This window comes from Grammomys surdaster, unplaced genomic scaffold (assembly GCF_004785775.1).
Source record: "Grammomys surdaster isolate TR1022 unplaced genomic scaffold, NIH_TR_1.0 126298, whole genome shotgun sequence".
Taxonomy (NCBI): Eukaryota; Metazoa; Chordata; class Mammalia; order Rodentia; family Muridae; genus Grammomys; species Grammomys surdaster.
The window spans coordinates 6,297,178-6,320,767 of NW_021621098.1; the positions used below are offsets into that span (position 1 = coordinate 6,297,178).

Genomic DNA, 23,590 nt, shown 5'->3' on the forward strand with positions numbered 1-23,590 from the left:
CTAATAGCACTTGCTCTAGAGCATTGAACACGGAGGGAGTTTCCACCACATTCCTAATTTTGCGCATATCTTGGTCAGATAACTTCATTGTTTCTGCTCCCTTCTACCACAGTTTTACTATATAGGATGCATCCTTTGTGCCATTTTGGGCATAATATTTCCTAAGTTTGTTAAGTTCCTGTGGGAAATATGCTCTGGCTTTCATTATTACCTCCGTGGGGCGGGCCTGTCCAGACCTCCTTACTGGCGTCTGAAGCCAGGAGGCAGTCACTGGCAGTGATGGGAACAGTCCTGACTCTGGGGAGTTTTTGAAAGGATTGGAATCTTTCTACTTTTCGTGATATTCATGGCTAGCCTTTCCCCATGAGTCGACCTCTGTCAATGACTACTATAGTCTACATGAGTATACTAGGTACCACTCTTTGTGATGCTTTTTCTATTATAGGTTCCACCTGCTGTGGAGCTGTTAATGGGATGGAATTTTAACTTCCTTGCACTTAGTCTTATTTTTAACTATGCCGTTAGTATCCTGCCAAGCTGTTTCCACCGAGTCAGAGATCTCTTCATCCTCTAATTTTATCTTTTTCATACCCTTGATGAGCCTTTCTATTCCGATCATGGTGTTAATTTATAGGCCACATGGTACAGTGCCTTTACTGTTTTCTTTTTAAGGTATGAGGTGATATTACTTCTTGGTGGGTTTATCAATAATTCATTAAATAATTTATCTGCCTGCCTTACTAGTCTCTAAAACCACTCTTTTATTGGGCTGGGAAGACCTCTGCCCATACCCTTTAGTCTACTTTGTGCCAATAACTGGCTCTTCCTCTAGCTTTGGCCAGAGTTGGCTTTGAGGCGTCTTCAACTTTGAGAAAACCAGCTAAGAAAACTTTGCCCACTAAGAAACACAAAGCACTCCAATTCTTCAGAATTGGACTAGGAGTTTTGTCCTGAGCCTACTTGCCCAGAAAATGGCCCGCAATTTAGATGGAGCTCCAGCCTCTGGATCAGTAAATGGCCTGTAATTTAAAGCGCAGCCACTGGAAGATCCTGCCAACTATGCCAACTGTCCTTTAAACTGTGGCAAATTGTGTCCGGGGATCTCAAACTCGGAGGAAAGGTCACATTAGCTCACTTATTTATAAATGACAAAAGACAAACAAATATTGAAATGGGATCGCATTCGTTCGCGCACACACACTCTTTACTAACCTCCGGTCTTGCCCGGTGTTAAGCACTGCAGCGCAACGTGTCCGCCTGTTTTTTGGACTCTGCTGGAAATTGATCCGGGATGCGGCCTTGGTCCCAGCGGAACTTGGCCTGCGAATGCCTTGCGGACCAGTGGGAACTTCCACAGGATAGCCTTGCTGACCTACGGGAATTCATCTCGACATCTCAGTGGGGCTCCAGGGAACAAGCAATTTTGCCTGGGCCAGACCGGAGTTTTTAAGCTAATTTCAACCAATTAGAATCGAGGCGGGAGTTTTATCACCAGGCACAAAGACAGCTTGGGTTTAGTTACCATGGCTATCTCTCAGCCAATTACAATTGAGAGGATACTGCTCCATTGGGCGCTCACCTTGCCTCCACTTTATCTGTCACACTCACTCCCAGGCCTGGCTTCCACGGCCACATTTTATCCATAGTATCGTTTTTTACTCTGCTCCTTACATCTAGTCTCAAAAGTAAAGTAGAGATTGAGTGAAGAAGATGCCAGCTGACGACTTCAGGTTTGTACATACATGAACACAACCACAGACGGAGTCACAGGCCAGCTGCCTATCCAAGCATACAATAAGGTTCTCCGGGATTTTTAAAATACCTTATAAGGAAACAGACCTTTCTAGTGATTGTCCCTGCTGCCTTCAATTTCCATTTGGGGGTGATGGCAGCTGCTAACCACCCCACACCTGGCATTTTTATTAACATCCAGTGGCTTAGCATTTCCTAAGCTTACTACATGCTGTTCTGTCTACAGAAAATTCCCTTTTCTCCTTTCCATACCGGGTAGCTCTTGCTGTCCTTCAGATGTCACTCAGACTCCTCTCCGTGAGAGGCGTGTTCTGTGACATTCTAGACTGTACTGTATCTTGACCTCTACCAGATGATGTTGAGCCTGCTTCCTCTTGCATGTCCACTGTTGCCCAATCAGTGTGGGCTTCTGCAGGGTGCCTGACCTTTCTTGTTGCCTCTCTAGGGCCTCGTATGATTTCTATAAAAACAGTTTAGCTTTACCTCAGCAAAAACTCAAAGCCCTCTGCATTTGCCATTTCCAATTCAGTGAAAGATACCTTTGAAGCATTTGTTCTTTATTTTTAAACATACATTTTAAAATACTTTCCAGCCAAGAAGGGTGTCTTTGTCAGTCATAACAAAATGCCATAGACTGAATGATTTCAACCACTGAAATTTATTTTCCCTGTCTCTCTCTCTCTGACTCTCTCTGTCTTTGTCTCTCTCTGTCTCTGTCTCTCTCTGTCTCTCTGTCTCTGTCTCTCTCTCTCTGTCTCTCTCTCTCTCTCTCTCTCTCTCTCTCTCTCTGTGCATGCACACACACAAGCCCATATGTGCACAGGCACACGTGTCCATGTGAGGGTGGAGGTTGAAGGAGGGCTTTGAGTGGCATGCTTTAGGAGCCTCTTCCCATTTGTTTGATGCAGGCTTCTCATTGGCTGGCTAGCCAGTGAGCTCCAGTCGGCTACCTGCCTCTGACTCCCATTTCACCATCACTGGGGTTAGAAGTGTACTTGAGTTCTGAGGATCAGACTCAGAGCCTCATGCCTGAAAAACACACTCTTTAATGACTGACTGTCTTCCCAGGAATTTATTTCCTGACAATTCTTGAAGCTAGGATTCCAAGATTTGACTATCAGCAGGGTGCTGTGTGGAGGGATCTGAGGATGGCTGTCTCATATTGAATGTTCATGTGACTTCACCTTTTGTGTCTTATGAAGCCGGTGGGGACAAAGTGACTAGATGGAATGAGGACCTGGAAGCAGGTGCTTTGGTATTTATTTAGCTATTTTTGGGTTGGTGTTAGGATGAGCCTAGAGCCTCATGCACACACTACCACTGAGCTACGCCCTCAGCCCTGCTTTCTTCACATGAGTGTGCTGGTGCCGCCATGATGGCCCCACACCTTCCCAGAGGTGTCATCAGAGGTTAGGACTTTAGTATAGGGCCTCATTCAGTCTATTGCTTAGGACCCATAGGTGTCTATTTACAGTTTACAGAGACCTGCAGTTGAGTGGTGAGAATGGTGAGGTCTTTGTCAGTCCCTCCGGTCTGCTGGCGACTGAGACCTGTTGGATGCTTAGCACGTTAAGGAGTTCTTGTGTGATCGTGTAGAACCCTATGCTGTCATGAGGAGAGTCATTTCTCCCAGGTGATGCTTCCTCAGGAATTGTTGGCTAAAGGAAGGAAGTGGGTCAAAAGCAGCAAAGGCTTCACTGAGAAGACACCATATCTCCTACTGTTGAGCACTGATAGGAAGGGCTGGTCTCTGGTGCCAACGTGTATTTTTGGCGTGTCTGTTATTCCCTTCTGCTATGGTAAAGTATAACAAGGAAGATGAACTGAAGGCATTGTATCATGTCATGGCCTTAGGGAAGCATAATGGATTTTTATTTAGGACTCCTTTGAGTGTAAGTTTACCTCATTTCTAAAAGCAGTCTGAGAGATTATATCTACCCTCTGTTTGGATCAAAAGTTAAAAAATAAGGACAGGGTCCTCTGGGACTTGAGAACTACTGGAACCTTTGATCTACAGGACAGCAGGCTAAAATAGTAACTGGCAGGAATCCATCATTCTGTGTAGCTGACAACAGAGCCCATTACCTGGATCAACTGTAATCATGAAAATGCAAAGGGCCAGGCTGAGATATCAGCCTGGCACATGGCCTGGCACATGCCAGGCTGCCGCTGAATGCAGTTTGCAAGAATATCGGGGTGGTTCCAGGTTCTCCTTTGTCCTTATACAATTGGATGCTTTACATTGACCAGAGTGACTAGATGGGAATGCAGCTTAGTAGGAGAGAGCTTGTCTGAGGAGCACATGACTCTGGGTTCAACCCCTGGCACCACAGAAACAAACAAAAAATGGAGTAGACCCAGGCTAGTGGCTTTTTAAACTAACTTGGAAAAGAAACAATATGTGGTTTATTTATAACCCCTTTCTGTAAAGAAAATTGTAATAACATACAGCCAACCTGTTTTTGACTCATCACAGGATGGGTCATTGCAGAACAGCCAGAAGGTTCAATAGACATGCTATTAATATGGCCTTGATAGCCAGGCAGTGGTGACGCACGCCTTTAATCCCAGCACTTGGAAGGCAGAGGCAGGCGGATTTCTGAGTTCGAGGCCAGTCTGGTCTACAGAGTGAGTTCCAGGACATCCAGAGCTACACAGAGAAACCCTGTCTCGAAAAACAGAAACAAAAAAAAAGGCCTTGAGAGAAGTGTTGGCATCCTCCCCAAGGAAGAAGACTTCTGTAATCTGTCCCAGGAGGATTACAAGTCTAGGAGAGAGGGTATGGTTGAGTTCAAGGTCTCAGGGCTCAGGTGTAACTCTGGTAAAATGCTTGCCTGGTATAGACAGGGCCCTGTGTTTGATGCCTAGTATTGGGGTGGGAATGAGGAAAAGGATAGGAAGAAGGTGAGGGAAAGAGAGAGAAAGAGGAGGGAAGAAGATGGAGAGGAGAGAAGCTGGAAGGAGGAGGAAGACTTGCTCTTGTTTAAGGTTTTGGTACCTGAGTTCCTCTACTTCTGCTTACTTGTTGGATTACAGACCAGTAGGCAGGCAGGAAACAAGCAGAGTTGAAAGTAAAAGGCGTTCAAGCCTGGCTGTAAGTCATTAGGCCTCTGTTTCCTGCAGGAGACAAAGGTCTTTTCCATCCTCCTCCCGAACCCCAACACAAGAGGCAGAGAGTCAAGAGATTTATTGTATAGATTCCAGAAAAGAAAGAGACCAGTGTCTTTAAATCTCACGACCTCACTAACAATGAGTATAATGAGCTAATAAATGTGTAGTCAGAGGAACACTTCTTCCCTCTGCCAGAGACTTGGAAGAGAAGGAAAGGACAGCCGTGGAAGCATCAGAGCTTCCTGTCTCAGGGGCTGGAGTAGGAGAGAAGGGACCAGACCGCTGAGGAGTAACCACCAGCCACACTGCTCAAGTAGAGACTGTGCCCTCGAGAATGTTCTTGTGCTCCAGGCTGCTGGACATAACATTCTGGACTATGATTTAGAAAATAAGAAAGTTAGTTAACATTGTAATGATGAGTTAGTAAGGTGATTGCTGGTGAGAGAGATGTCTGGAAGAGTTCCCACAAGGCTTTCCCACATTGCCTCAGCATGGCATCCAATAGCTGCAGGGAAATAGTGGTTGGCCAAGCCCGTGTTGAAAGCCAGTAACCTTTAGAGCATATCACTGACTCTCTTTTTCCTCTTATATAATAAAGGGGAACCTTTCATTTCAGACTAGAATTTTGTACCTTGTAACAGGCTAACATTTCAACAGAAACAACCAGGAAGAAAAGAAGTTGCATGTGTCATATTTTTAAGGCAGTTGGAGAGCTATCCAAGCAGTAAGAATTGGATGGAATAGATTTCCAGAGAGGGAAGAACCCTCCTCATGGATACTCAGGAGCACAAACTAAGTTTTAGTTTGGTAGGGATGGGTAAGGAGGAAAGGTTGTGCTGTTCCTAAATGTGAGCTAAATACTTGGTTTGTCCAAGAAGACATATTCTCAGGGAAGGAAAAACTAGTAGACAATGGATCTATTGAAGGGTTGGAAACTGGAGGAGCCAGGAAGGCAATTCCAGTTTTCTTATGAGATGCTTGCTAAATTCTGAGGCAGCATGGAGGTTGTAGCCTAGTTTAGAGAGGAAAAGAAAAAACTCGTAGTCTTAGGGTACAGAATTCTTCTGTGGGGTACTATAGTAAATGTTCAATAAGTTTAGATAGTTGTCTGAGTTTGGATGGGGTGCGATGGGAGACTTTGTATTCCATGAAACCAGATTCCATGAACTGGTTTTCCTCCAGAAACCAGACCTTTCATGAATGAGGAGGTACAGACCCACTAAGCTCCCAAGTCTGGAGTGGCTAGGTAGAGCAGAGGGAACCAACTCACCAGAGCTGCCCGCCACCTGCATCCCTGAGGAACTAGAACCCATTCCCTGTAGGAGGAAATTCTTCCTGGTAGATGGTGTTGCCTGGAGGTCTTGTGGCTGTTTTACAAAGAACATTCACACACAAAGATGGTGGGGCTTGGGGTGAGGGTTAGTGAACTGTCCCTGACAATAACAGAGACAGAACCATGAAGGACTCACATTCTGGAATTAGCAATTGTGCACAGCAGTAGACAGTGGCCTAGCACATGAAGCTCTAGTCTCAGCATCCAGTACCACAAAAAGGAGGAAAGAAGAAAAGAATTGCTTCAAATTGAAGAAGCACCCTTAGGCTAAAGACTGACATTTTAATGGAAACCTTGTGCATTATGGACAGAGAAGTAACATTGCCCAATGTTCAGGGGCAGGTGAGTCACCCTCCATTCCTCTGTTCCCACTTCAGAGAAGTGCTTACCAACCTTTCCAAGAGACATACTATGTGAGATGTTCTAGAGTCCTGTGTTCTTGTGTTCACTCAATATTCTAATCAGATTTCTTCTGAGTAATAAAAGGATTCATGGCCGGGCGGTGGTGGCGCACGCCTTTAATCCCAGCACTTGGGAGGCAGAGGCAGGCAGATTTCTGAGTTCGAGGCCTGCCCGGTCTACAGAGTGAGTTCCAGGACAGCCAGGACTATACAGAGAAACCCTGTCTCGAAAGAAAAAACCAAACCAAACAAACAAAAAAAGGATTCATGACATAGAACATGTTAGCTAACTCCCTAATATCACACTGTGCAGTCATTATAAATATCAGGTGAACCAGTGTATAATTTAGAAAGCACATGTTGTCTGTTCACAGAATACATAGAGAATAACTCTATAAAAAGGAAATCATGTCATAGCTTTGGTATGTGTGGATGAAGCAGTGATTTAGAATTCCGTGTTACTTAAAATGTGGCTATGAGACCAAAAGCACAGCAAGACAAAAGGCAGTTTATTTGGGTTCTGTCAAAATTAAAGACTTTGAGCTACAAAGGACTCAGACAAATCGTATGCTGATGGGGGACCTGCACTTAGATACTAAGTGGAGCTGGAGAAAAGGCTCAGTGGTTGACAGTTCTGACCGCCCTTGCAGAGGACCCACATTCAGTTCCCATGTAGGGTAGCTCACAAATGCCTGCAGCTCCAGCTCCCAAGAATCTGATGCCCTCTGCTGGTGTCTGCAGCGCTGAACTCCTGTACAACCTGCACCCCCCCCCATTAAAAATTTAAAAATCTAGAATATGTGATTCATCTCTCAATAATGAAAGATAACTGCAGTCTTTAAAATGGGCCATAGTCTAAATAGACAGATTTCTAAGGAAGGTGAATGAATGGCCCATAAGCCCGTGAGAGAATGCCGGATAATAACAAGGAAGAGAGGAAACCATAACTTTCATACATTGCAGGAGAGAATGTAAAGGGTGTGGCAGGTGAGCCCACAGTGGTGATGGACAGAACTAATGAGATCCTGTTTTACCAAGTTCTGGCTTAGCCATCTGTGTTATAAAGTGGTTCTGTGATGTTGATGATTGAATGGATACTTTCACTCAAATTACTAATGTAGCAACACTCAAATTAGTAATATATCAATAATCAGGGATCCAACCCTGTCTTGTTACAAGAGTCATGAGGAGGCTATCTTAAGTGCATCATACATGCACCCTAAAAAGTCCTGATGGAATAGAACAGGGTATACTGAGGTTCTATTTACTTTTTTATTTTTATCTTTTGTTTCTCATAAGATTCTGCATATATAGCAAAGGTTGAAAACTGCCAAGGCACATTGACATTGTTAGGGTTAAGCAAAGCCACTGTGGGGTGTCAGCTTGCTTCAAGAAGAGGGAGCTTGACCTAGGACTCACAAGACACTGTGTTCTGATCAGGGTGTTTGTGGGCTCTCCTAAACACCCTGGGCGGGATCTCCCAAAATGGAGTGTACACGCCAGAGAGCTTGATTATAGGGACGTTTTATATCCTCCATATATTGGTTACACTCTTCCCTTCCTTACCTCAACCTCAGAATTCACATCACATTTCCCTAATTCTGTTCTCCTACTACTTCTTTCATAAAAGCTAGGTGTTCTCTACAAAGCGACTGTGTTTCCTTAATGCAGACTTAACCCTTTGTGTTCCTCAGCTGTGTTCTCAGCACCATTATGCTTACAAGGTTGACAGAACAGCCCATATATTTTAATGTACAATATCAAATACTATTAATAGTCATGTCTGAAGATTAGCAGGAGTTGTTTCTCATTAATAATTACACTGGTCATGGTAATAAATCACAGGGTGAATAATAATGGCTATTTAAATATTTAAAGAATGTCAAATAAAGTTATTAGTCTTAGCATAGTTTTCATCTGGGGAACACCAAAGAACTCCTTGGGTCTTAGGAGGGGACAAAAAGCCTCCTCTTCAGTTTGTTTGTTTTGATTTTTGGTTTGGTTTTGATTTTTTGAGACAGGATTTCTCTGTGTCACCCTAGCTATCCAGCAATTCACTCTGTAGATTGGTCTTGACTCAAACTCAGATTTGTCTGCTTCTGCCTCCTGAGTACTGAGATTAAAGGTGTGCACCACCATCATCTGGCAAGTTATTAATGTCATATTAGATTTCCTTTGAACTTAAAAAAAAATAAGACTAGGTTTGAGGCATCTATGTGTAAGTTAGCAGTGTAGACTCCAGGACTGTCTGCCATAGACCTTTAAGTTCTGTTGCCCTGGAGAGGTGCAAGGCCCACTTGGTCATGCTACTGTGTGAACACTCATCTGGTTCCTGGAGGTGTGGCAGGGCAGCTGCAGGAAGTGGGTCTTACACCTGCTGCTGGTGCTGCAGGTACAGAACAGAGCTCCCACACTAAGAATGCATGCTGTCCCTGAGCAGTAGTTCCAGGACCCATAGGTGTGGGCTGAGGTCTGAGCTGCTACAGTTCCTGCAAGCTCCCAGGTGATACTGGAGCATCTTGGCTGGAACTACACTCGGGCTGGGGAAATGGCTCAGAGGTTAAAGCACTTGCCACACAGCAAGAGGACAAGAGTTCATTTCCCTTCTATGCTGGGTGGGCATGGCAGGTCACCTGTAATTCTAGCCTCAGAAGGCAGAGATGGGGATCCCAAGAATAAACTGTCTAGCAGCTGGCTATTCTGGTGAGTTCTACTTGATTGAGAGTCTCTGCCTCAAAGAATAAGGTGAAAGAGTAGTTGAGGAAAATTCATTACATCAATCTCTGACCTACACACACACACACACACACACACACACACACACACACACGTCCTTACACATGTGCTCATTTGCATGCAAGCATGCATAATCAAACACACATGAAAAGAATAGAGATAGATACCTCTTGTCCTGTCTGTCTTTCTGTCAGACCTCTCTCTACCTTCCTTTAAGAAATGCCCCCTCCTGTTTTCCAACTATGACATTCAACAGTAGGATTCCGCATTCTTATGTTCCCCTGCTTCCCAGGCCACAGTCCCTTGGTCCAGGATTTCATTAGAACTGTTAGAATCTGTCCTGCCTTGTTTGACTTGGCACCAGGGTGATTTAATCCTTTTCTAGGGAGGCCTTCCTTCTGATGGTGGAAGTAAGTAGCAGTGAGGGGCAGAGAGTATCTTAGTAAGCCTTGGTTCCAGTTATTCCCTCATCTGTGAAAGATTTTAAGTGACCAGTGTGCTGTGGCCTCACAGACTGCTCCCAGCCTTGATGGCCTAGTGCAGTCACATGAAACTCATCCCACAAAGATCTCTGAGCACACACAACCAAGTAGCACACACCCTGCTCAGGGAGACCAGACCAAATGTTTGAGTACAGTTGGGCATGTGCGGTGTCAGGGGACAATGGAAAACCAGAGGAGAGAGGCCTGACACAGATACATGCATGTGGAAGGCTTTCTAAGGATGGACTTTTGAGAGGTGAGCAGAAATTGTGTGGGCAGGCCTCTGAAGTGGCCCCCACAGGGATGTGAGGCTCAGAAACTGAAAAAACTACAGCCACAGCGGGGCGGGGAGACTGGGCAGAAGCTGGCAAAAAACTACAGCCACAGAAATGGGGAGACTGGGGCAGAAGCTGGCAATGTGTATATTTAGAGTCATGGCAGCTGGGCATAGTGGCAGACACCTTTAACACCAGAGCTCACAAGGCAGAAGCAGGCAGATCTCTATGAGTTCAAGGCCAGCCTGGTCTACACAGTGAGTTCCAGGAAGGCCAGAACTATATAGTAAGACCCTTTCTCAAAAACAACAACAGAAGAGTCATGTACATTTAAGTAACAGCAAACAGGGACTCTGATTCTCTGACTCTCCCCCAAGTACCTCACAGTCTGACAAGTTCCCACTACCCTCCCCACCTCCTTGTCTTGGTTTGAAATGAATGTTTGAAAAACAGACCTGATCTACTTTAAACAGCAAAGTTTGCTTAAATAACAGAGGCTGTGATACCTGTCAACATAGGTGGAAAAATCAAAGCCTGCCACTGCTTGTCGAATGAGCCCCTGCTGCTGGCATGGCTGTGCCTGTGGAGAGGCATGGGACGTGTTACTCAGGTCTTCCAGAGAGATGTACAGCTGGCAAGATTCTTTCTCCTTTGGGAAAAGCCTGTATCTCTAAAACTATGTTTTAAAGGCAAGGACAGTGCTTAGTACTGATGGCCATTTCTTATATCTTTTAGATTGTGAATTCTGGAGTAGCTAGAAGCCTTCTGCAAGTGGCAGCTTTAGCTGTTTCAAGAGCTCTTAAAAGAATGCAGATGCTGTTTTTGACACTTTTGGAGGACAAAGTGTCATTTATTACTTGAGGTGCTTTCTTGTAACTGCAGCATTATTGCAAGAAAGGTGTTGAAAGCTTGGAAGGGCTGTAGTGAGATGACCGTCAGAGGACCTTAAGCTCTGGGGCTCACTCGGCTCAGGAACGTCACGAGCCTGGTTCCAGTCATCCTGTGGGATGAGTGCTCAGATGTAAGGGTTGCTTTATGTAGCTGGGGACCAACCAACTGTTCATTGTGGCACTCGTGGCACACGTGGCAGCTCACCTCGTGCCTTGGACGTGAGGCCTGCACCTTCTTTCCTAACGTCCAGGGCTGGCTTAGTTAACTAGCCATTCTGCCCTGAGGACCTCCATCTTTATCCACCAAATGCTAGGATTACAGGTAGTCATCATGGTTCTCGGCTCTTCCCTGAGATGAGATGAGAACTCTGCACAGCAAGTGCTTCATCCACTAAGCCAGCTTCTGACAGGGTCATGGGGAACCTGGTGAGGTAACTCAGTAGGTGCCTTAGTTTCATTTCCTGTTGCTATGATAAAATACTCTGACAAAAGCAACTTAAAGAAAGAGGATTTCTCTTAGCTCATGATTCCAGGTTATAGTCCTGTGAGATAGCATAGCTGTTTTGAGATAGCTGTATTGTATCCACAGTCAAGAACCAAGGATGAATACATGCTTGTGCTCAGCTTGCTTTGCCACTCCTAGACAGTCCACAATTCCTTGCTCAGGCAATGATGCTTCCCATGGTGGGCAAGTCTTCCCACCTTAATTAACATAGTATCTCACAAACATGCCCACAGGCTAACATGACCTAGGCATTGTATCAAATGACAGTCAAAACTAACCATCATAACTTGGCAAAGACACTTGCTGCTAAGCCTGATAATCTGAATTCAGTTCCCCAAACCCTCACATTGGAAGGAGAGAGCCAGCTCCTGTGGTTTGTCTTCTGACTTCCACATGTGCACTGTGTCATGTCCCTCACCCTGAAAACAAATAAATGTTGTTTTTTAAAAAAGGTCTTGTTGTGTATCCCAGGTTGACCTCAACCTGTTCACTTACCTTCACCTCCCATGTGCTGAGGCATGTGCCACCATACCTATCACTTTGTAAATATTACAGGCTACAGCATTCTGTTAGAGTAGGAAAAAAAAAGATTAAGACAGTCAAGAAACCCCTGATACAACCAAGCGTCAGTATCAATGCCTTCTCACTGCTGCATAGATAACATTAGGAATATTCCTGGCCAGGGAGTGTGTGCTTGCTCTGTCCCTGGTGGCGTGACTACTCTGTGATCAGTTGGCATTGAGGAGTCAGGAACTAAATGGATTCTCTGTCTGACTCTCTGATAAACATAAGATTTGTCTTAGCCTTTCTTTTTCTTTCCATTGTTCACATGTATATGTGTGTGCACATTTCTAGCTGTGTGCATGCACACCTGCTTCCTGTGTGTCTGAACATGTAGAGGCTCAAGGTTGATGTGAGGAGTCATCCTCTGTTCCTTTCCCACTTCATTATGGAGACAAAGTCTCTCAGTCAACCTTGAGGCTGGTCACAGTAGCCAGCTTGTTCTGGGGCTCCTGTCTCAGGCAGGATGACATGCCCTCCCGGCAATGATGTAGGTTTCTGAACTCAGCTCCTCACACTTGAACAGTAAGCACTTTACTGCTGAGCCATGTCTCCAGAACCGTCTTGAGTGGTGTCCTAGACATTGTCCTATTGCTGTGAAAAGACACTAAGACCAAGACAACTCCTATAAAGGAAAGTATTTAATTGGGGACTTGTTTCAGGAGGTTAGCCTGTTATCATGATGGGAGACATGGCAACACCCATGGCACTGGAGCAGTAGCTGAGAATTACATTCTGATCAACAGGCTAAGAAAGAGACTCTGAGGTTGGCATGGGATTTTGAAACCCTGAAGTCCAGCCCTAGTGACACACTTCCTCTAGGACCTTCTAATCCTTCTAATCCTTTCAGATGCTGCAACTCCCTGGTGACCAAGCATTTGACAGTATAAGTCTGTATGGGCCATTATTCAAACCACCACAAATGGACAGTCCAGTAACATTAAGTGGATTTATACCATTGTGTAACCCTCACTCCGGTCTCCCTCAACAGATCGTCTTTCTAAACGGAAACTCTGTACTCATTCATCAATAACTCTCCTTTCTGGGCTCCTCCAGGGCATGGCAGTTCCTTTCTCCCTCCACGAGCTTTGTGACTAGATACCTTACATATATGGAATCTGATTTCACTTGTCCTAAATCCATGCTGAATTAAGTTTCAGAGTTTCCTCTTTAAAAGCTGAATGGTGCCATTGTGAGTCAGTTTCTCTACCTGCTCATGTCTCAAGGGACACGTGCTTGCTCCTAACTCTCGGTTGTGAATGATGCCACTGTGAACATGGCTATGTGAAAATGTCAGGTTTGTGTGTACACATATGTGAATGTGGGTGTTCATGTATGTTGTATACTTGTCTCATGGGTGTATAGGTCTGAGAACAACCTCGGATGTCATTTCTCAAGTGCCTTTCTACCATTTGTTTGAGATACAATCTCTTATTGGCCTGGAACTTATCAAGTAGGCTGGGCAGGCTGACCTGTGAGCTCCAGGGACCCGCCTCTCTCTGCCTCCTATCTCAAGATTTACAAGCATCTGCCAGCATGCCATCTTTTTACGTAGATTCTAGAGACTTCCTTGCGATCCCTGTGCTTGTGACACAGGCGATTTACTAATTTAGCCATCTCCCCAGCCCTTCCAGTGGCTTTTTAAAGCCACATGTGGCTTATGAGGCCCTTTCTTGAGTTCCTGGCCATAAAAGAAGTTGAGCCAGGAGACAAGGCTTTGATTCTCCTCTCACTGCCACAGGCCGATGTTCCTGGAGCAAGTCACAGCTTCTCAATCACAGCCCTCCACCTGTTAGCCAAGGGAGGGCTCTATTGCTTAGGTCTTGCCCCTGCATGACTGTACATGAGCCATTTGATATTCCGGCCTGGAACACTCAGCCTCTGGCTTTCACTTCCTCATAGGTGGGGTATGACCGAAGTGGCCCTTTGGTACAGGCTCAGCATGGCACTGAGGAGTATTCCCAGTAGGCCCGTAGCTGTGGTGTACAGAAAATTATGTATGCTCGTGTTTGAGCAGACATGAATTTGACCCTCAGACATGGAGAGGTCAGCATTTGGAAGCCGTTCACTGAGTGAGCAGGCCAGACTGCCTGGCTGCCCAGTTTACTGAGAGTTTGCCACTGCTGTAGTAATGGAAGGAAGAAAGTATAAAAGCTAAAAACCATGACACTTCTTACAGAGTAAATGGAAAGCAGCCTGTTTCGCTTTATAGTAGCCCTGCCAGGCGAGCATTTGTTGGTGTGCATTTTTTGACAGAAACAAGCCACACTGATTTACAACATGTCAGTGAGTGTCACAGCCATCAGCAGTCTTGCTTGTTAAAAGAGAAAACTTTGGAAGAGCTTGAAAACATGCTCAGGAGGAAGGTGGGAGGTTGCACAAACATTTCCAGGAAGGAGCAGAGGCAGACGCACCAGCGTGGCTGTTAGACCAAACTGATTTTCAAGTAAGGACTGGTTTGAAAACTTTAAGACATGTTTTTCTTGGCAAAAGACACTATTCACAGGCACAATGAGACCAGCTGCCTGACTCCTGGCAGACAGGATTCCTCCCAAGTTCCAGAACCTTCTGGAGGTGTGAATGTGCAGGCCTGGGTGAGAATATTCCCAACAAGGGACACCTCCCTTTTGTCAGGCAGGATTAAGTCTCATGAAATAGGCAATCAGAGACTAGGCAGAGAAGTGGGCAGAGGAGGCCTCTAAGACCTGATGGAGAAGGACAAAGGAGGACCAGAGAAATGTCTCAGAATATAAAGCCACTCGCTGCCATACCTGACTACCTGAGTTCAGTCCCCAGAGCCCACACAGTAGAAGGAGAGAACCAACTTTGTACGCATACTGTGACACACACACACACACACACACACACACACTAAATGTAAAAAATTTTAAAGGAAAATGAGATACAGCCAGTGACAGAGAAAGAGGAACAGTCTAAGGTGTAAGTCACAGTGGAGTGCTACAGTGCATCATGCTGACACTACAGCTGATAGCCCAGCCATAGAGGCTGCAAACTTTCCCTTCTGCAACTTCCAAGAAGCACGTCCCGTCCCTGTTGGTACTATGCCAGGAAGCAACAAATGTTTTGAAAGAAAAGGACTATCGGTATAGCTAGCTTTGTTCAAGATTTGTAATGAAAACAAATGAACAGGGAAAAATGATAATAAATAAATTAAAATGAGAATAGATTGAATGGAGGGAAGCAGACACACAGGGTAAAGTAGCAATTCTCCAAGAAGGTAAATGGGGAAACTTTGATGCAGTACATTTGGGGAAAGTGCAAATGAAATATTCATGGTAGGGAGAAATGGAAGTCATGGTAGGACAGGGTCCTTAAAGGCATCTGCATCCAAGGGTTCCAGGTCTGGGGCCTTTGGGTTAGGGTTAGCCTCTACCGTCATCAGCTTTGTCCTCTATCTAGAAATGAGGCAGCAAGGAACGTGTGTGTGGGTAGCATTCCTCATTTCCAAAATCAGACATCTGCCCTGAAAGATAGCTCAGTTTCGAGGTTGGTTCCTGACCACATACATAGAAGGTCCGTGAAAAGTCTAGGCATGGTGGCACACAGCTGTAATCTTAGCACTCAGGAGGTGGCAGTAAGAGGATCTCAAGTTCAAAGCTAGCCTGAGCTTTGGGAACCTGTTTCAAACAGACTAAAGAGGAAGACAGAGGGAAAGGAGAGGAGGGAGACAGCCATCATCCCTGTCCTCTGGCCTGGCCTGGAGTGTCTCTGCAGACAATATAGAGGTCTTCTGTATAGATTTTTGCTGCAAATCAATAAAGTGAGGTAGTTGAAAAGTGTTATTACCACATGTTACCACACAAGAATGAGGACCAGATGCTCAGACCCCAAATAAAGCCAGTTATGGCAGTAGGCATCTATAATCCTAGCTCTTCTGCAGCAAGATGGGAGGAGACCAGAGAATCCTGAACGCTGGTGGAGCAGGCTAGCTTGGAGACTTCACCTGTGAACAAGAGACCCCGTCTCAAACAAGGCAGAAGACAAGGGCAGGCACGTGAAGTTGTCCTCTGACCTCCACATTTGTGCACAAGAGGGCCTATGTGAATGCACACCAGCAAACACACAGAAAACGGGAGAGGAGGAAGGGAGGAACGGGAAAGGGATGGGAGAGGAGAGGAGAGGAGAGGAGAGGAGAGGAGAGGAGAGGAGAGGAGAGGAGAGGAGAGGAGAGGAGAGGAGAGAAGAGAAGAGAAGAGAAGAGAAGAGAAGAGAAGAGAAGAGAAGGAAAGATAATAATCGAGGAGGGACTCATCAAACCCATTCGTGGCCATCTTCTTGCTGCATATTCTAAGCTGGGATATCTGAAGAGCCTCTGGGACAATGCAAGACGTCTCTTTGAAGGGGGTAGCAGAGACTTCTGAGCGCTGACAGCTTGAACAGTTCTCATCGGCAGCCTGCACCCTACTCTCACAACAAGAAAGCAAGTCCTTAGGATTACCTTTTAAAGAGAACCTGTTTTGGCCTGCAGAATTGAGAATTCTAGACACAAGAACCACCATGGCTTAGCACAGACATTCTAAGTGTGCATAGAGTTGGGTCATTGGTTCACACTCATTTCACAACTGTTCTGGAGTCTGGACCCCATGGCTGCCATTTCTAAGAGTCTTTTCTGGGATTTCTATCTCTAGAAGATGTAGGGCTAACCTCTTCCCTCTACCTTGGCTTAGAACTAACCTCTGCTTCTATGATTCAGATAAATTACTAACTCAACTGCTGTCTTTCTCCCAGGAAACACTTGGCTTCTTAGAATGTGTGTCACAGTCTAGAAAGACTAGGGTGTTAGAAGAGGCAAGAGAGATGAGGCTATATGGACAGATAAGTGTTTATTCTAAAGACCTGGATTCAGGCCATCCGCACTGGGGATGGATTCTGTGCACTGACACAGGATAAGCACATGTTGGTATAATCTCTTATTTGGGCAAATGGAGTGACTTTGGCACCTCACCTCTCCTTTGAGTAGCTTAGAGATTAGTGCTTTTTTATGGATTCCAACAGGCTACAGGACAGAGCGTTTTTTTGATTTCATGATTTTTGTTCAGGGCCACACTAAATGCAGAGGACTAATGGGCATCGACAGCTAAACTGGGGGGCTTAGCCTCCTGCTGCTCTGAGGCATTTGTTGTTTCTGCAGGTCATCACAGCTGGCTTGTCGCTGTTGCTGTTTGATATGGCCCTGACCAGAGCAACTGTGGGATGGTAAGTTCTCTATAGAGAGAGAAGACACAATCCATCAGGAGATTGAGTTTGCTCATATGAAGCAGGGGTGTGTGTGGGTAGATATGTCCATCCTCAGTAAGTGTCTACACTGGTGATGCTTTCCCTGTTTTATTTAGTTATTGATTGGTTGGTTGGTTGGTTGGTTGGTTGCTGTACTGGGGCTTCATGTGTCCTGGGCAAGTGCTGTCCTGTGTACTACACCTCCTGCTTCAGAGTGTCAGATACGAGCAGATGTGCCCACTTGTTTATCTTTCAACGGTTATCAATGTGTAAATTTACATGTAGAAGAGCACTCCTGTCACTCTTGTACCACCCACACACTATACAGTGTATGCACAATGCTGTATGCTTGTACAGCATGTTCTTATACATTCTATATAAACTAACCAATACCCAGGTCACATGTCACCACCATACCTTTTAGCCACTCAAGTCTCCATCTCAGAATCTCCACAGTTGCTAAGCCACTGTTGGTCCCTTGGTGTCAAGGGAGGGAAGGATTGGCTGAACACTGTGCTGTTGGCAAGTCCTGACAGTGCTCAAATCAGTACTAGGCTATAGGGATTTGGATGCATGGAAGCCTGCGTTTGGACTCTGGTGCAATCCCTCAGAGCTTTGTAATCCCGGAGAGGGCAAAATCACTTAAATGCTCAGAACCTCTGTGTCTTAAGTTTTAAAACACTTAACTAGGAAGACTGTGCAAGTGAGATGTGTTAATGCAAAAATGTCAGACACAGTTGTCCCCTCTGCAGATGGTTAGATGTTTATGTGTGTGCTTGTGAAAGTGTGTGTGTGTGTGTGTGTGTGTGTGTGTGTGTTTGTGTGTGTTCAGCGTCAAAGCCCATAAGGGAGACTGGCTTAAATGTTTCTCTTCCTACCATGGGGATGTGTTACTCAGCCTTATGTTACTGTAAAGGAGGCTGGAGAAGGTCCACTCACAGGAAGAGAGGTTTGCTTTGGCTCCATTTCAGACATGTCTTTGCTTTTGGGACTGAATGAGGAAGAATATCAAGGCAGAGAAAGTACGATGGAGTGAGAAGCTGACTCCATGCCTGTGAGCAAAGAACGAGAGAGGGCCAGGGCTCTGTCTCCAGCAGCCCAATTGTACACAGCCAAACCCCACCTCTTAAAGGTTCTAGACCTTCCCACCAGTGCCACAGATGGAGTTTTTAAACATGGGCCACTTATTCAAACCGTACCAACTGTCAGCTGTAGAGCGTGTGATGATGGTCAGACAGCAGAGGGAGCATTTCCTGGGAGGAGACAGCATTCATTCCCGGTTAGGGTCTGACATGGCAAACTCAAAATGTCCATGGATCGTGTGTGTATAGGATAAAAACTTCATTATTGTAGTTTTTCAGCTGTGTTTTATTTATTCTTTCTCAATTTCATTCATGGGTATGATGGATCTTGAGCATATCTACCCTCAACTCACACCATCTACTCACTTTAGAGTCCCCCACATTTCCTGTTCTCTGTCGACTCTACATAGCCGAGCTAGTTCTGTATCCAGAAGAGAGCATTCCATAGTACTCTTCCCATCCTCCACTCTCCTGTCCCATCTACCTCTTCATCTGTGATGTTCCCTGAGCTGTGTAGGGAAAGTTTGGTTTTTAATACGGTAGCCTTGATTCTGTTGAAGCCAGGCTGATGTCCTTATGCTGTGCTGCCACTGGAGGCCATGTTAATGTGGGTGGCCTGCATTACCATCTGGAGCCACAGTGATGTCTGTGGTCTGGGCTGCCTCTAAGGTCCTTGCCTGGGTCCTTGGGCCTACTGAAGCTGGGGGCCATGTTTGTGGTCTGCGCTATCACCAGAAACCATGTGGAAGGCCATGGTCCATGTTCCCACTGACTGTAAAGAACAAGGAATCTACTTTTGCAGTGATATTGATGATTGCAGAGGCATAGTTGAGAAAGAGAGACATGGAAGGCTTCCGTGACAACCCACCAGTCCACCCCTAAAAAGTAGCAGTGTAAATGGAAGCTATCAAAAAAAAATGTGTGATAAGAATGTAGAAGTTAGCTCTTCACAATTGATGGCTTCTGGTGAGGGGTGTGGGAGGGGAAGGACTCAGCTCTCAGACCGTTGAGAGTTTGACCGTACTCCAAGGAGGATATAGATAACACAAATTGGACTTATTTTTTTATTTTAGTTTTAATTTTTTGTTTTCTTTTGGGAAGGAGGTCATCAGGGCAAGGTGAACATGGAAGGACTGGGAAATGAGAGTGAGGGGATACATGATGTGAAACTCCCAAGGACCAATAAAATATTATGCTGAAAAATAAAATCATCTTTAAACATGTTTACTGAGTGTTACCAGGAGTTGTGGTGCATGCCTTTAATCCCAGAGCTCGGGAGTCAGAGACAGGTGGATGTCTACAAGTTTGAAGCCAGCCTGGTTCACATAGTGGGCTCTAGGACAACCAGAGCTACATAGTGAAACTCTGTCTTGGAATAAAACAACACAAAAGATTATATTGAGTGCTATACACAGCACATGGGAAAGCTGTCAAAACAGTGTGAGATAGTATCTAGTTCTCAAGGGTATTCAAGGGAAACCAAGGCAGAAAGCCTTTGTGGGAGCATAGGGTAGTTGTCATTGGAAAGCCCAGTGGATGTGAAGAGTGGAGGGGAGAGAGGGTGGCAGTGCTCAGAAGGCAAGCCTTGGAACTGTCGCAAGCTGGCCAGCAGGATGCCAGACCTGTCGAGGGCGGGAAGGGCTTGCTCAGGGTGTCGGATAGGAGAGCCTTTTTCACCCAGGGAAGACAGGACTGGAGGTGGATAGTGAGAGCAAGGATTCAGAACGGGCTCTAAGCCACACAGCTAACCCCATACTTGCTCTCTTGGACCTGAGACAGAATGACAGAAGATGATGCCCTAAAACTGTCCAAAGAGGACACAGGCCTTCTGTATGTAGTATGCGTGGATGAATGTATGTATTTCTGTGTGTGTGTGTGTGTGCGCGCGCGTGTGCCCATATGAATATGTATGCCCCAGCATTTATGTGGTGGTCAGAAACAACTTCAGGAGTTGGTTCTTTCCTTCTACAGTGTGAGTCCCAGGGATTGAACTCACTTTGTCAGGCTTAGAAGCAGGCACTTTTACCACTGAGTCATCTCACCAGCCCCAAATGTCTGTATCCTGTCCTGAGGCACTTACGTGCTTTTCCCCTGGATCTTTTTAGATCTGAGGAGATCATACTAGAATTCAAACCCAGGCCTCAGTGTGTGCAAGGTCAAAGCCCACAAAGGAGACAGGGAACTAGCTGAAGTTTTTCTCTTCCCACCTCCATGGTGCTAGGTTAAATTCTTGACAGTATTTTTCTTTCTTACACACACACTTTCATATTTTTTATAGAATTTAAAAATGAACCAAAGAAACCCAGGTGTTGTTTGAGCACCTGGGAAATTCAAGCGAAAAGGCTGTAAGCAAAGGCTAAGGCACACTGGTAAACAGGGGCTATCTGGAAGGGACTCTGTCTCCAGGCTGCTTCACATCCTGTGGAATGGAGGCTATGCCCTGACAAAATGGAAAGAGTGGGCATTTAGACACCAGTGGATGAGGCAGCATGTGTGACTAGTGCAGAAAGAAACCTTGGCTTTGGGGCTTTAGAACTTTTGAGATTAGGGATGGATTTTCAGCCTCAAAGAATTTTCCAACCACAAAGTGAGCAAACAGAAGGGTATGTCAAGTTGTAACTGCAACATCTGTCTTTCACCAAGGTGGCTGGTCCATGAGCGCTCAAGTACCACCCGGTGACCAGGGCAGCTCCCAGGTGTCTCCCAGGAATTTAATCAGAAGTCACAAAGGGCAGGGGTTTCAGGCCTTAAGATTTTGTTTCTGTGTTTTGTTTGTTTGTTTTGTTTTGTTTTAGACCTATTGCCTTTTCCTGTACAGTTATTGTTTCTTAGGTTTTGATTGATTTTTAAATTTTAAATTAGTCACTAGCATTTAGAAATTAGGTGATTTCCTTCTACAAATCTAGATTTCCATACTCCTTTGATGACCAACTGTGAGTTTGTGTTGGGTCTGTGACCACACATGGCAGCAGCTGCGGGAGTGGATGACACTGCCCTCGAATCTCCCAGGAGCATGCTCAGGGCCATGTCTCACTTGGCTTGCCTGCCCTCCTGGGAGGGAAGCACCTTAACTGACCAAATTAGACCATCTAAAGTAGGAGGCCTGCTGGGCACAATGGTGGCGCGCACGCCTTTAATCCCAGCACTTGGGAGGCAGAGGCAGGCAGATTTCTGAGTTCAAGGCCAGCCTGGTCTACTGAGTAAGTTCCAGGACAGCCAGGGCTACACAGAGAAACCCTGTCTCGAAAAACCAAAAAAAAAAAAAAAAAAAGTAGGGGTGAAAGGTCACACGCAGCTTGTAACAGATCACAGCAGACTAGACGGTTCCACGAGGAGAGGTTTATTAAGAGAGTGGGAAAGCGGGGAGGAGAGAGAGAAGAGTAGAGAGGGTAGAGGCCGGCCATGACCACTTGGAGAGAGGGGGAAGGGAAGGGGGGAGGGGAAACGGCAACCTGCAGGCGGGGTCTCGAGACCAAGAGAGAGAGGAGGGGCCAAGCAGCCCCTTTTATAGTGGGCAGGGCTACCTGCCTGTTGCCAGGTAACTCTGGGGAGGAGCATACCTGGCTGTTGCCAGGTGACTGTGGAGGTGGAGTTTAACAGATTACTAACAAGAGGGTCTGGACTGGCAGGACAGCTTGGTGGGTAAAGGTGCCTGCCTCTAAACCCAACCATCTGAGCTTGATCCAAACTCACAATTGCTTCAACTCTCACAGTCACACATGTGCCCCAGCATACATGTACTCACACTTACACATGTGCCCCAGCACAAAGGCATTCACACATGTGCCACAGCATATAGGCACTCACACATGTGCCACTGCCACAGGCATTGACACTTACACATGTACCTCAGCACACATACACTCACACATGTGTTCTAGCACATAGGCACTCACACATGTGTTCTAGCACATAGGCACTCACACTTGTGTCACAGCACACAAGCACTCACACATGTGCCCCAGCACACGGGCACTCACACTCACACATGTGCCCCAGCACACAGGCACTGACATCTCCTCCCTGAGAGGAGAATCACTAAACCAAGGTTCTGGGAAGTGAGTGGAGAGAATGATTTTTTTTTTTTAATTTTTTATTGGATATTTTATTTACTTACATTTCAGATGTTCTCCCCTTTCCCCATCCCTCCCCCAGGAACCCCCTATCCTATCCCCCCTCCTCCTTCTTGCTTTTTTTTTCTTTATTAGTATTTTAAGTTGACATACAAAGTACTGGGTTTTATTACAGCATCCTCATACATGTGTCATTAGAGTTCTGATTTGTTTCCCTCTGCCCTTCCCTTTCTTCCTCCAGCTAGTTTCCTCTTCTGATTTCCTTTCACATGTATGAGTGGAGAGAATGTTATCTGAACAAGATCCTAAGGAATTTTCTCAGCTCACCGGAAGTCCTTGGCAGCATCTCCCAGGCAGCCTGGGCATGGCTTTGAAAGTGGCTCTATGATAGGCAGGTGTATAGGCGTTCCCTCCCACCTGCTCCCAGCTCCCTCACTGGTGTGAATCCACATCTTGTGCTTGCTGATGATTCATCCTTCCAAGGACCGTACCTAAGAGTAGTTGTCAGCCTACATACCCAGAAGTCAGCATTCAAAGTCCCAACTAAAAGCAACTGTGTCACGTAGCCATTTGTCTTGTTTTTCATGATCAGAAGTCTATTTTGAGCTCATTAATTTTTTAGATTTATATGTAATTCATTTTTTAATTAATGCAGTTTTATAGTTTACAATGATTCACTCTATTAAAAAACTTTAGCAAAGGAGGTTCAACACGTGCAAGAGAACTCACCTGTGAACAGTCTCCCTGCTGAAGAGAATTATTTGTGGTACTGCTTCTCTGGAGAGTTTTTCGATCCCAGAGTTTCATTCCCCTTTGGGATGATTCAAGTATAAGGCTGTGAGGAATGACCACATGCATATGCTTCCTTCTGAGGATTCCATGACAACTCTTTACCTTTGGTCCTTGTCCACTGGGCCTGCCATCCATCATAGGTGGCCAACTATGACAGTCACTCAGATTTTGTCACCAAGGATCAACAACTGTAAAGAGCTGGAGTGTGAGATTATGCGCGTGTGCGCACAATACACACACACACTTCAGTCCTGAGGTGGCTGAGGCCGGAGGATTGTAAGTTTGAGACCAGCCTGTGATACTTAGATCTAGAAAATAAAAAACAAAAAAACAAACAACAACAAAAACAAACAAATAAT

At 45.5% G+C, this 23,590-nt stretch overlaps 1 protein-coding gene across 1 annotated transcript in view; it reads left to right on the forward strand.

Moving 5' to 3' along the window:
- Tmem241 (transmembrane protein 241) overlaps positions 1-23,590 on the forward strand; it is a 151,930-nt gene that overhangs the window by 124,168 nt on the left and 4,172 nt on the right. The window contains exon 13 of the mRNA XM_028759531.1: positions 17,199-17,263. Within this exon, the coding sequence (XP_028615364.1) occupies positions 17,199-17,263 (65 nt within the window). The remainder of the gene's footprint in view (positions 1-17,198; positions 17,264-23,590) is intronic.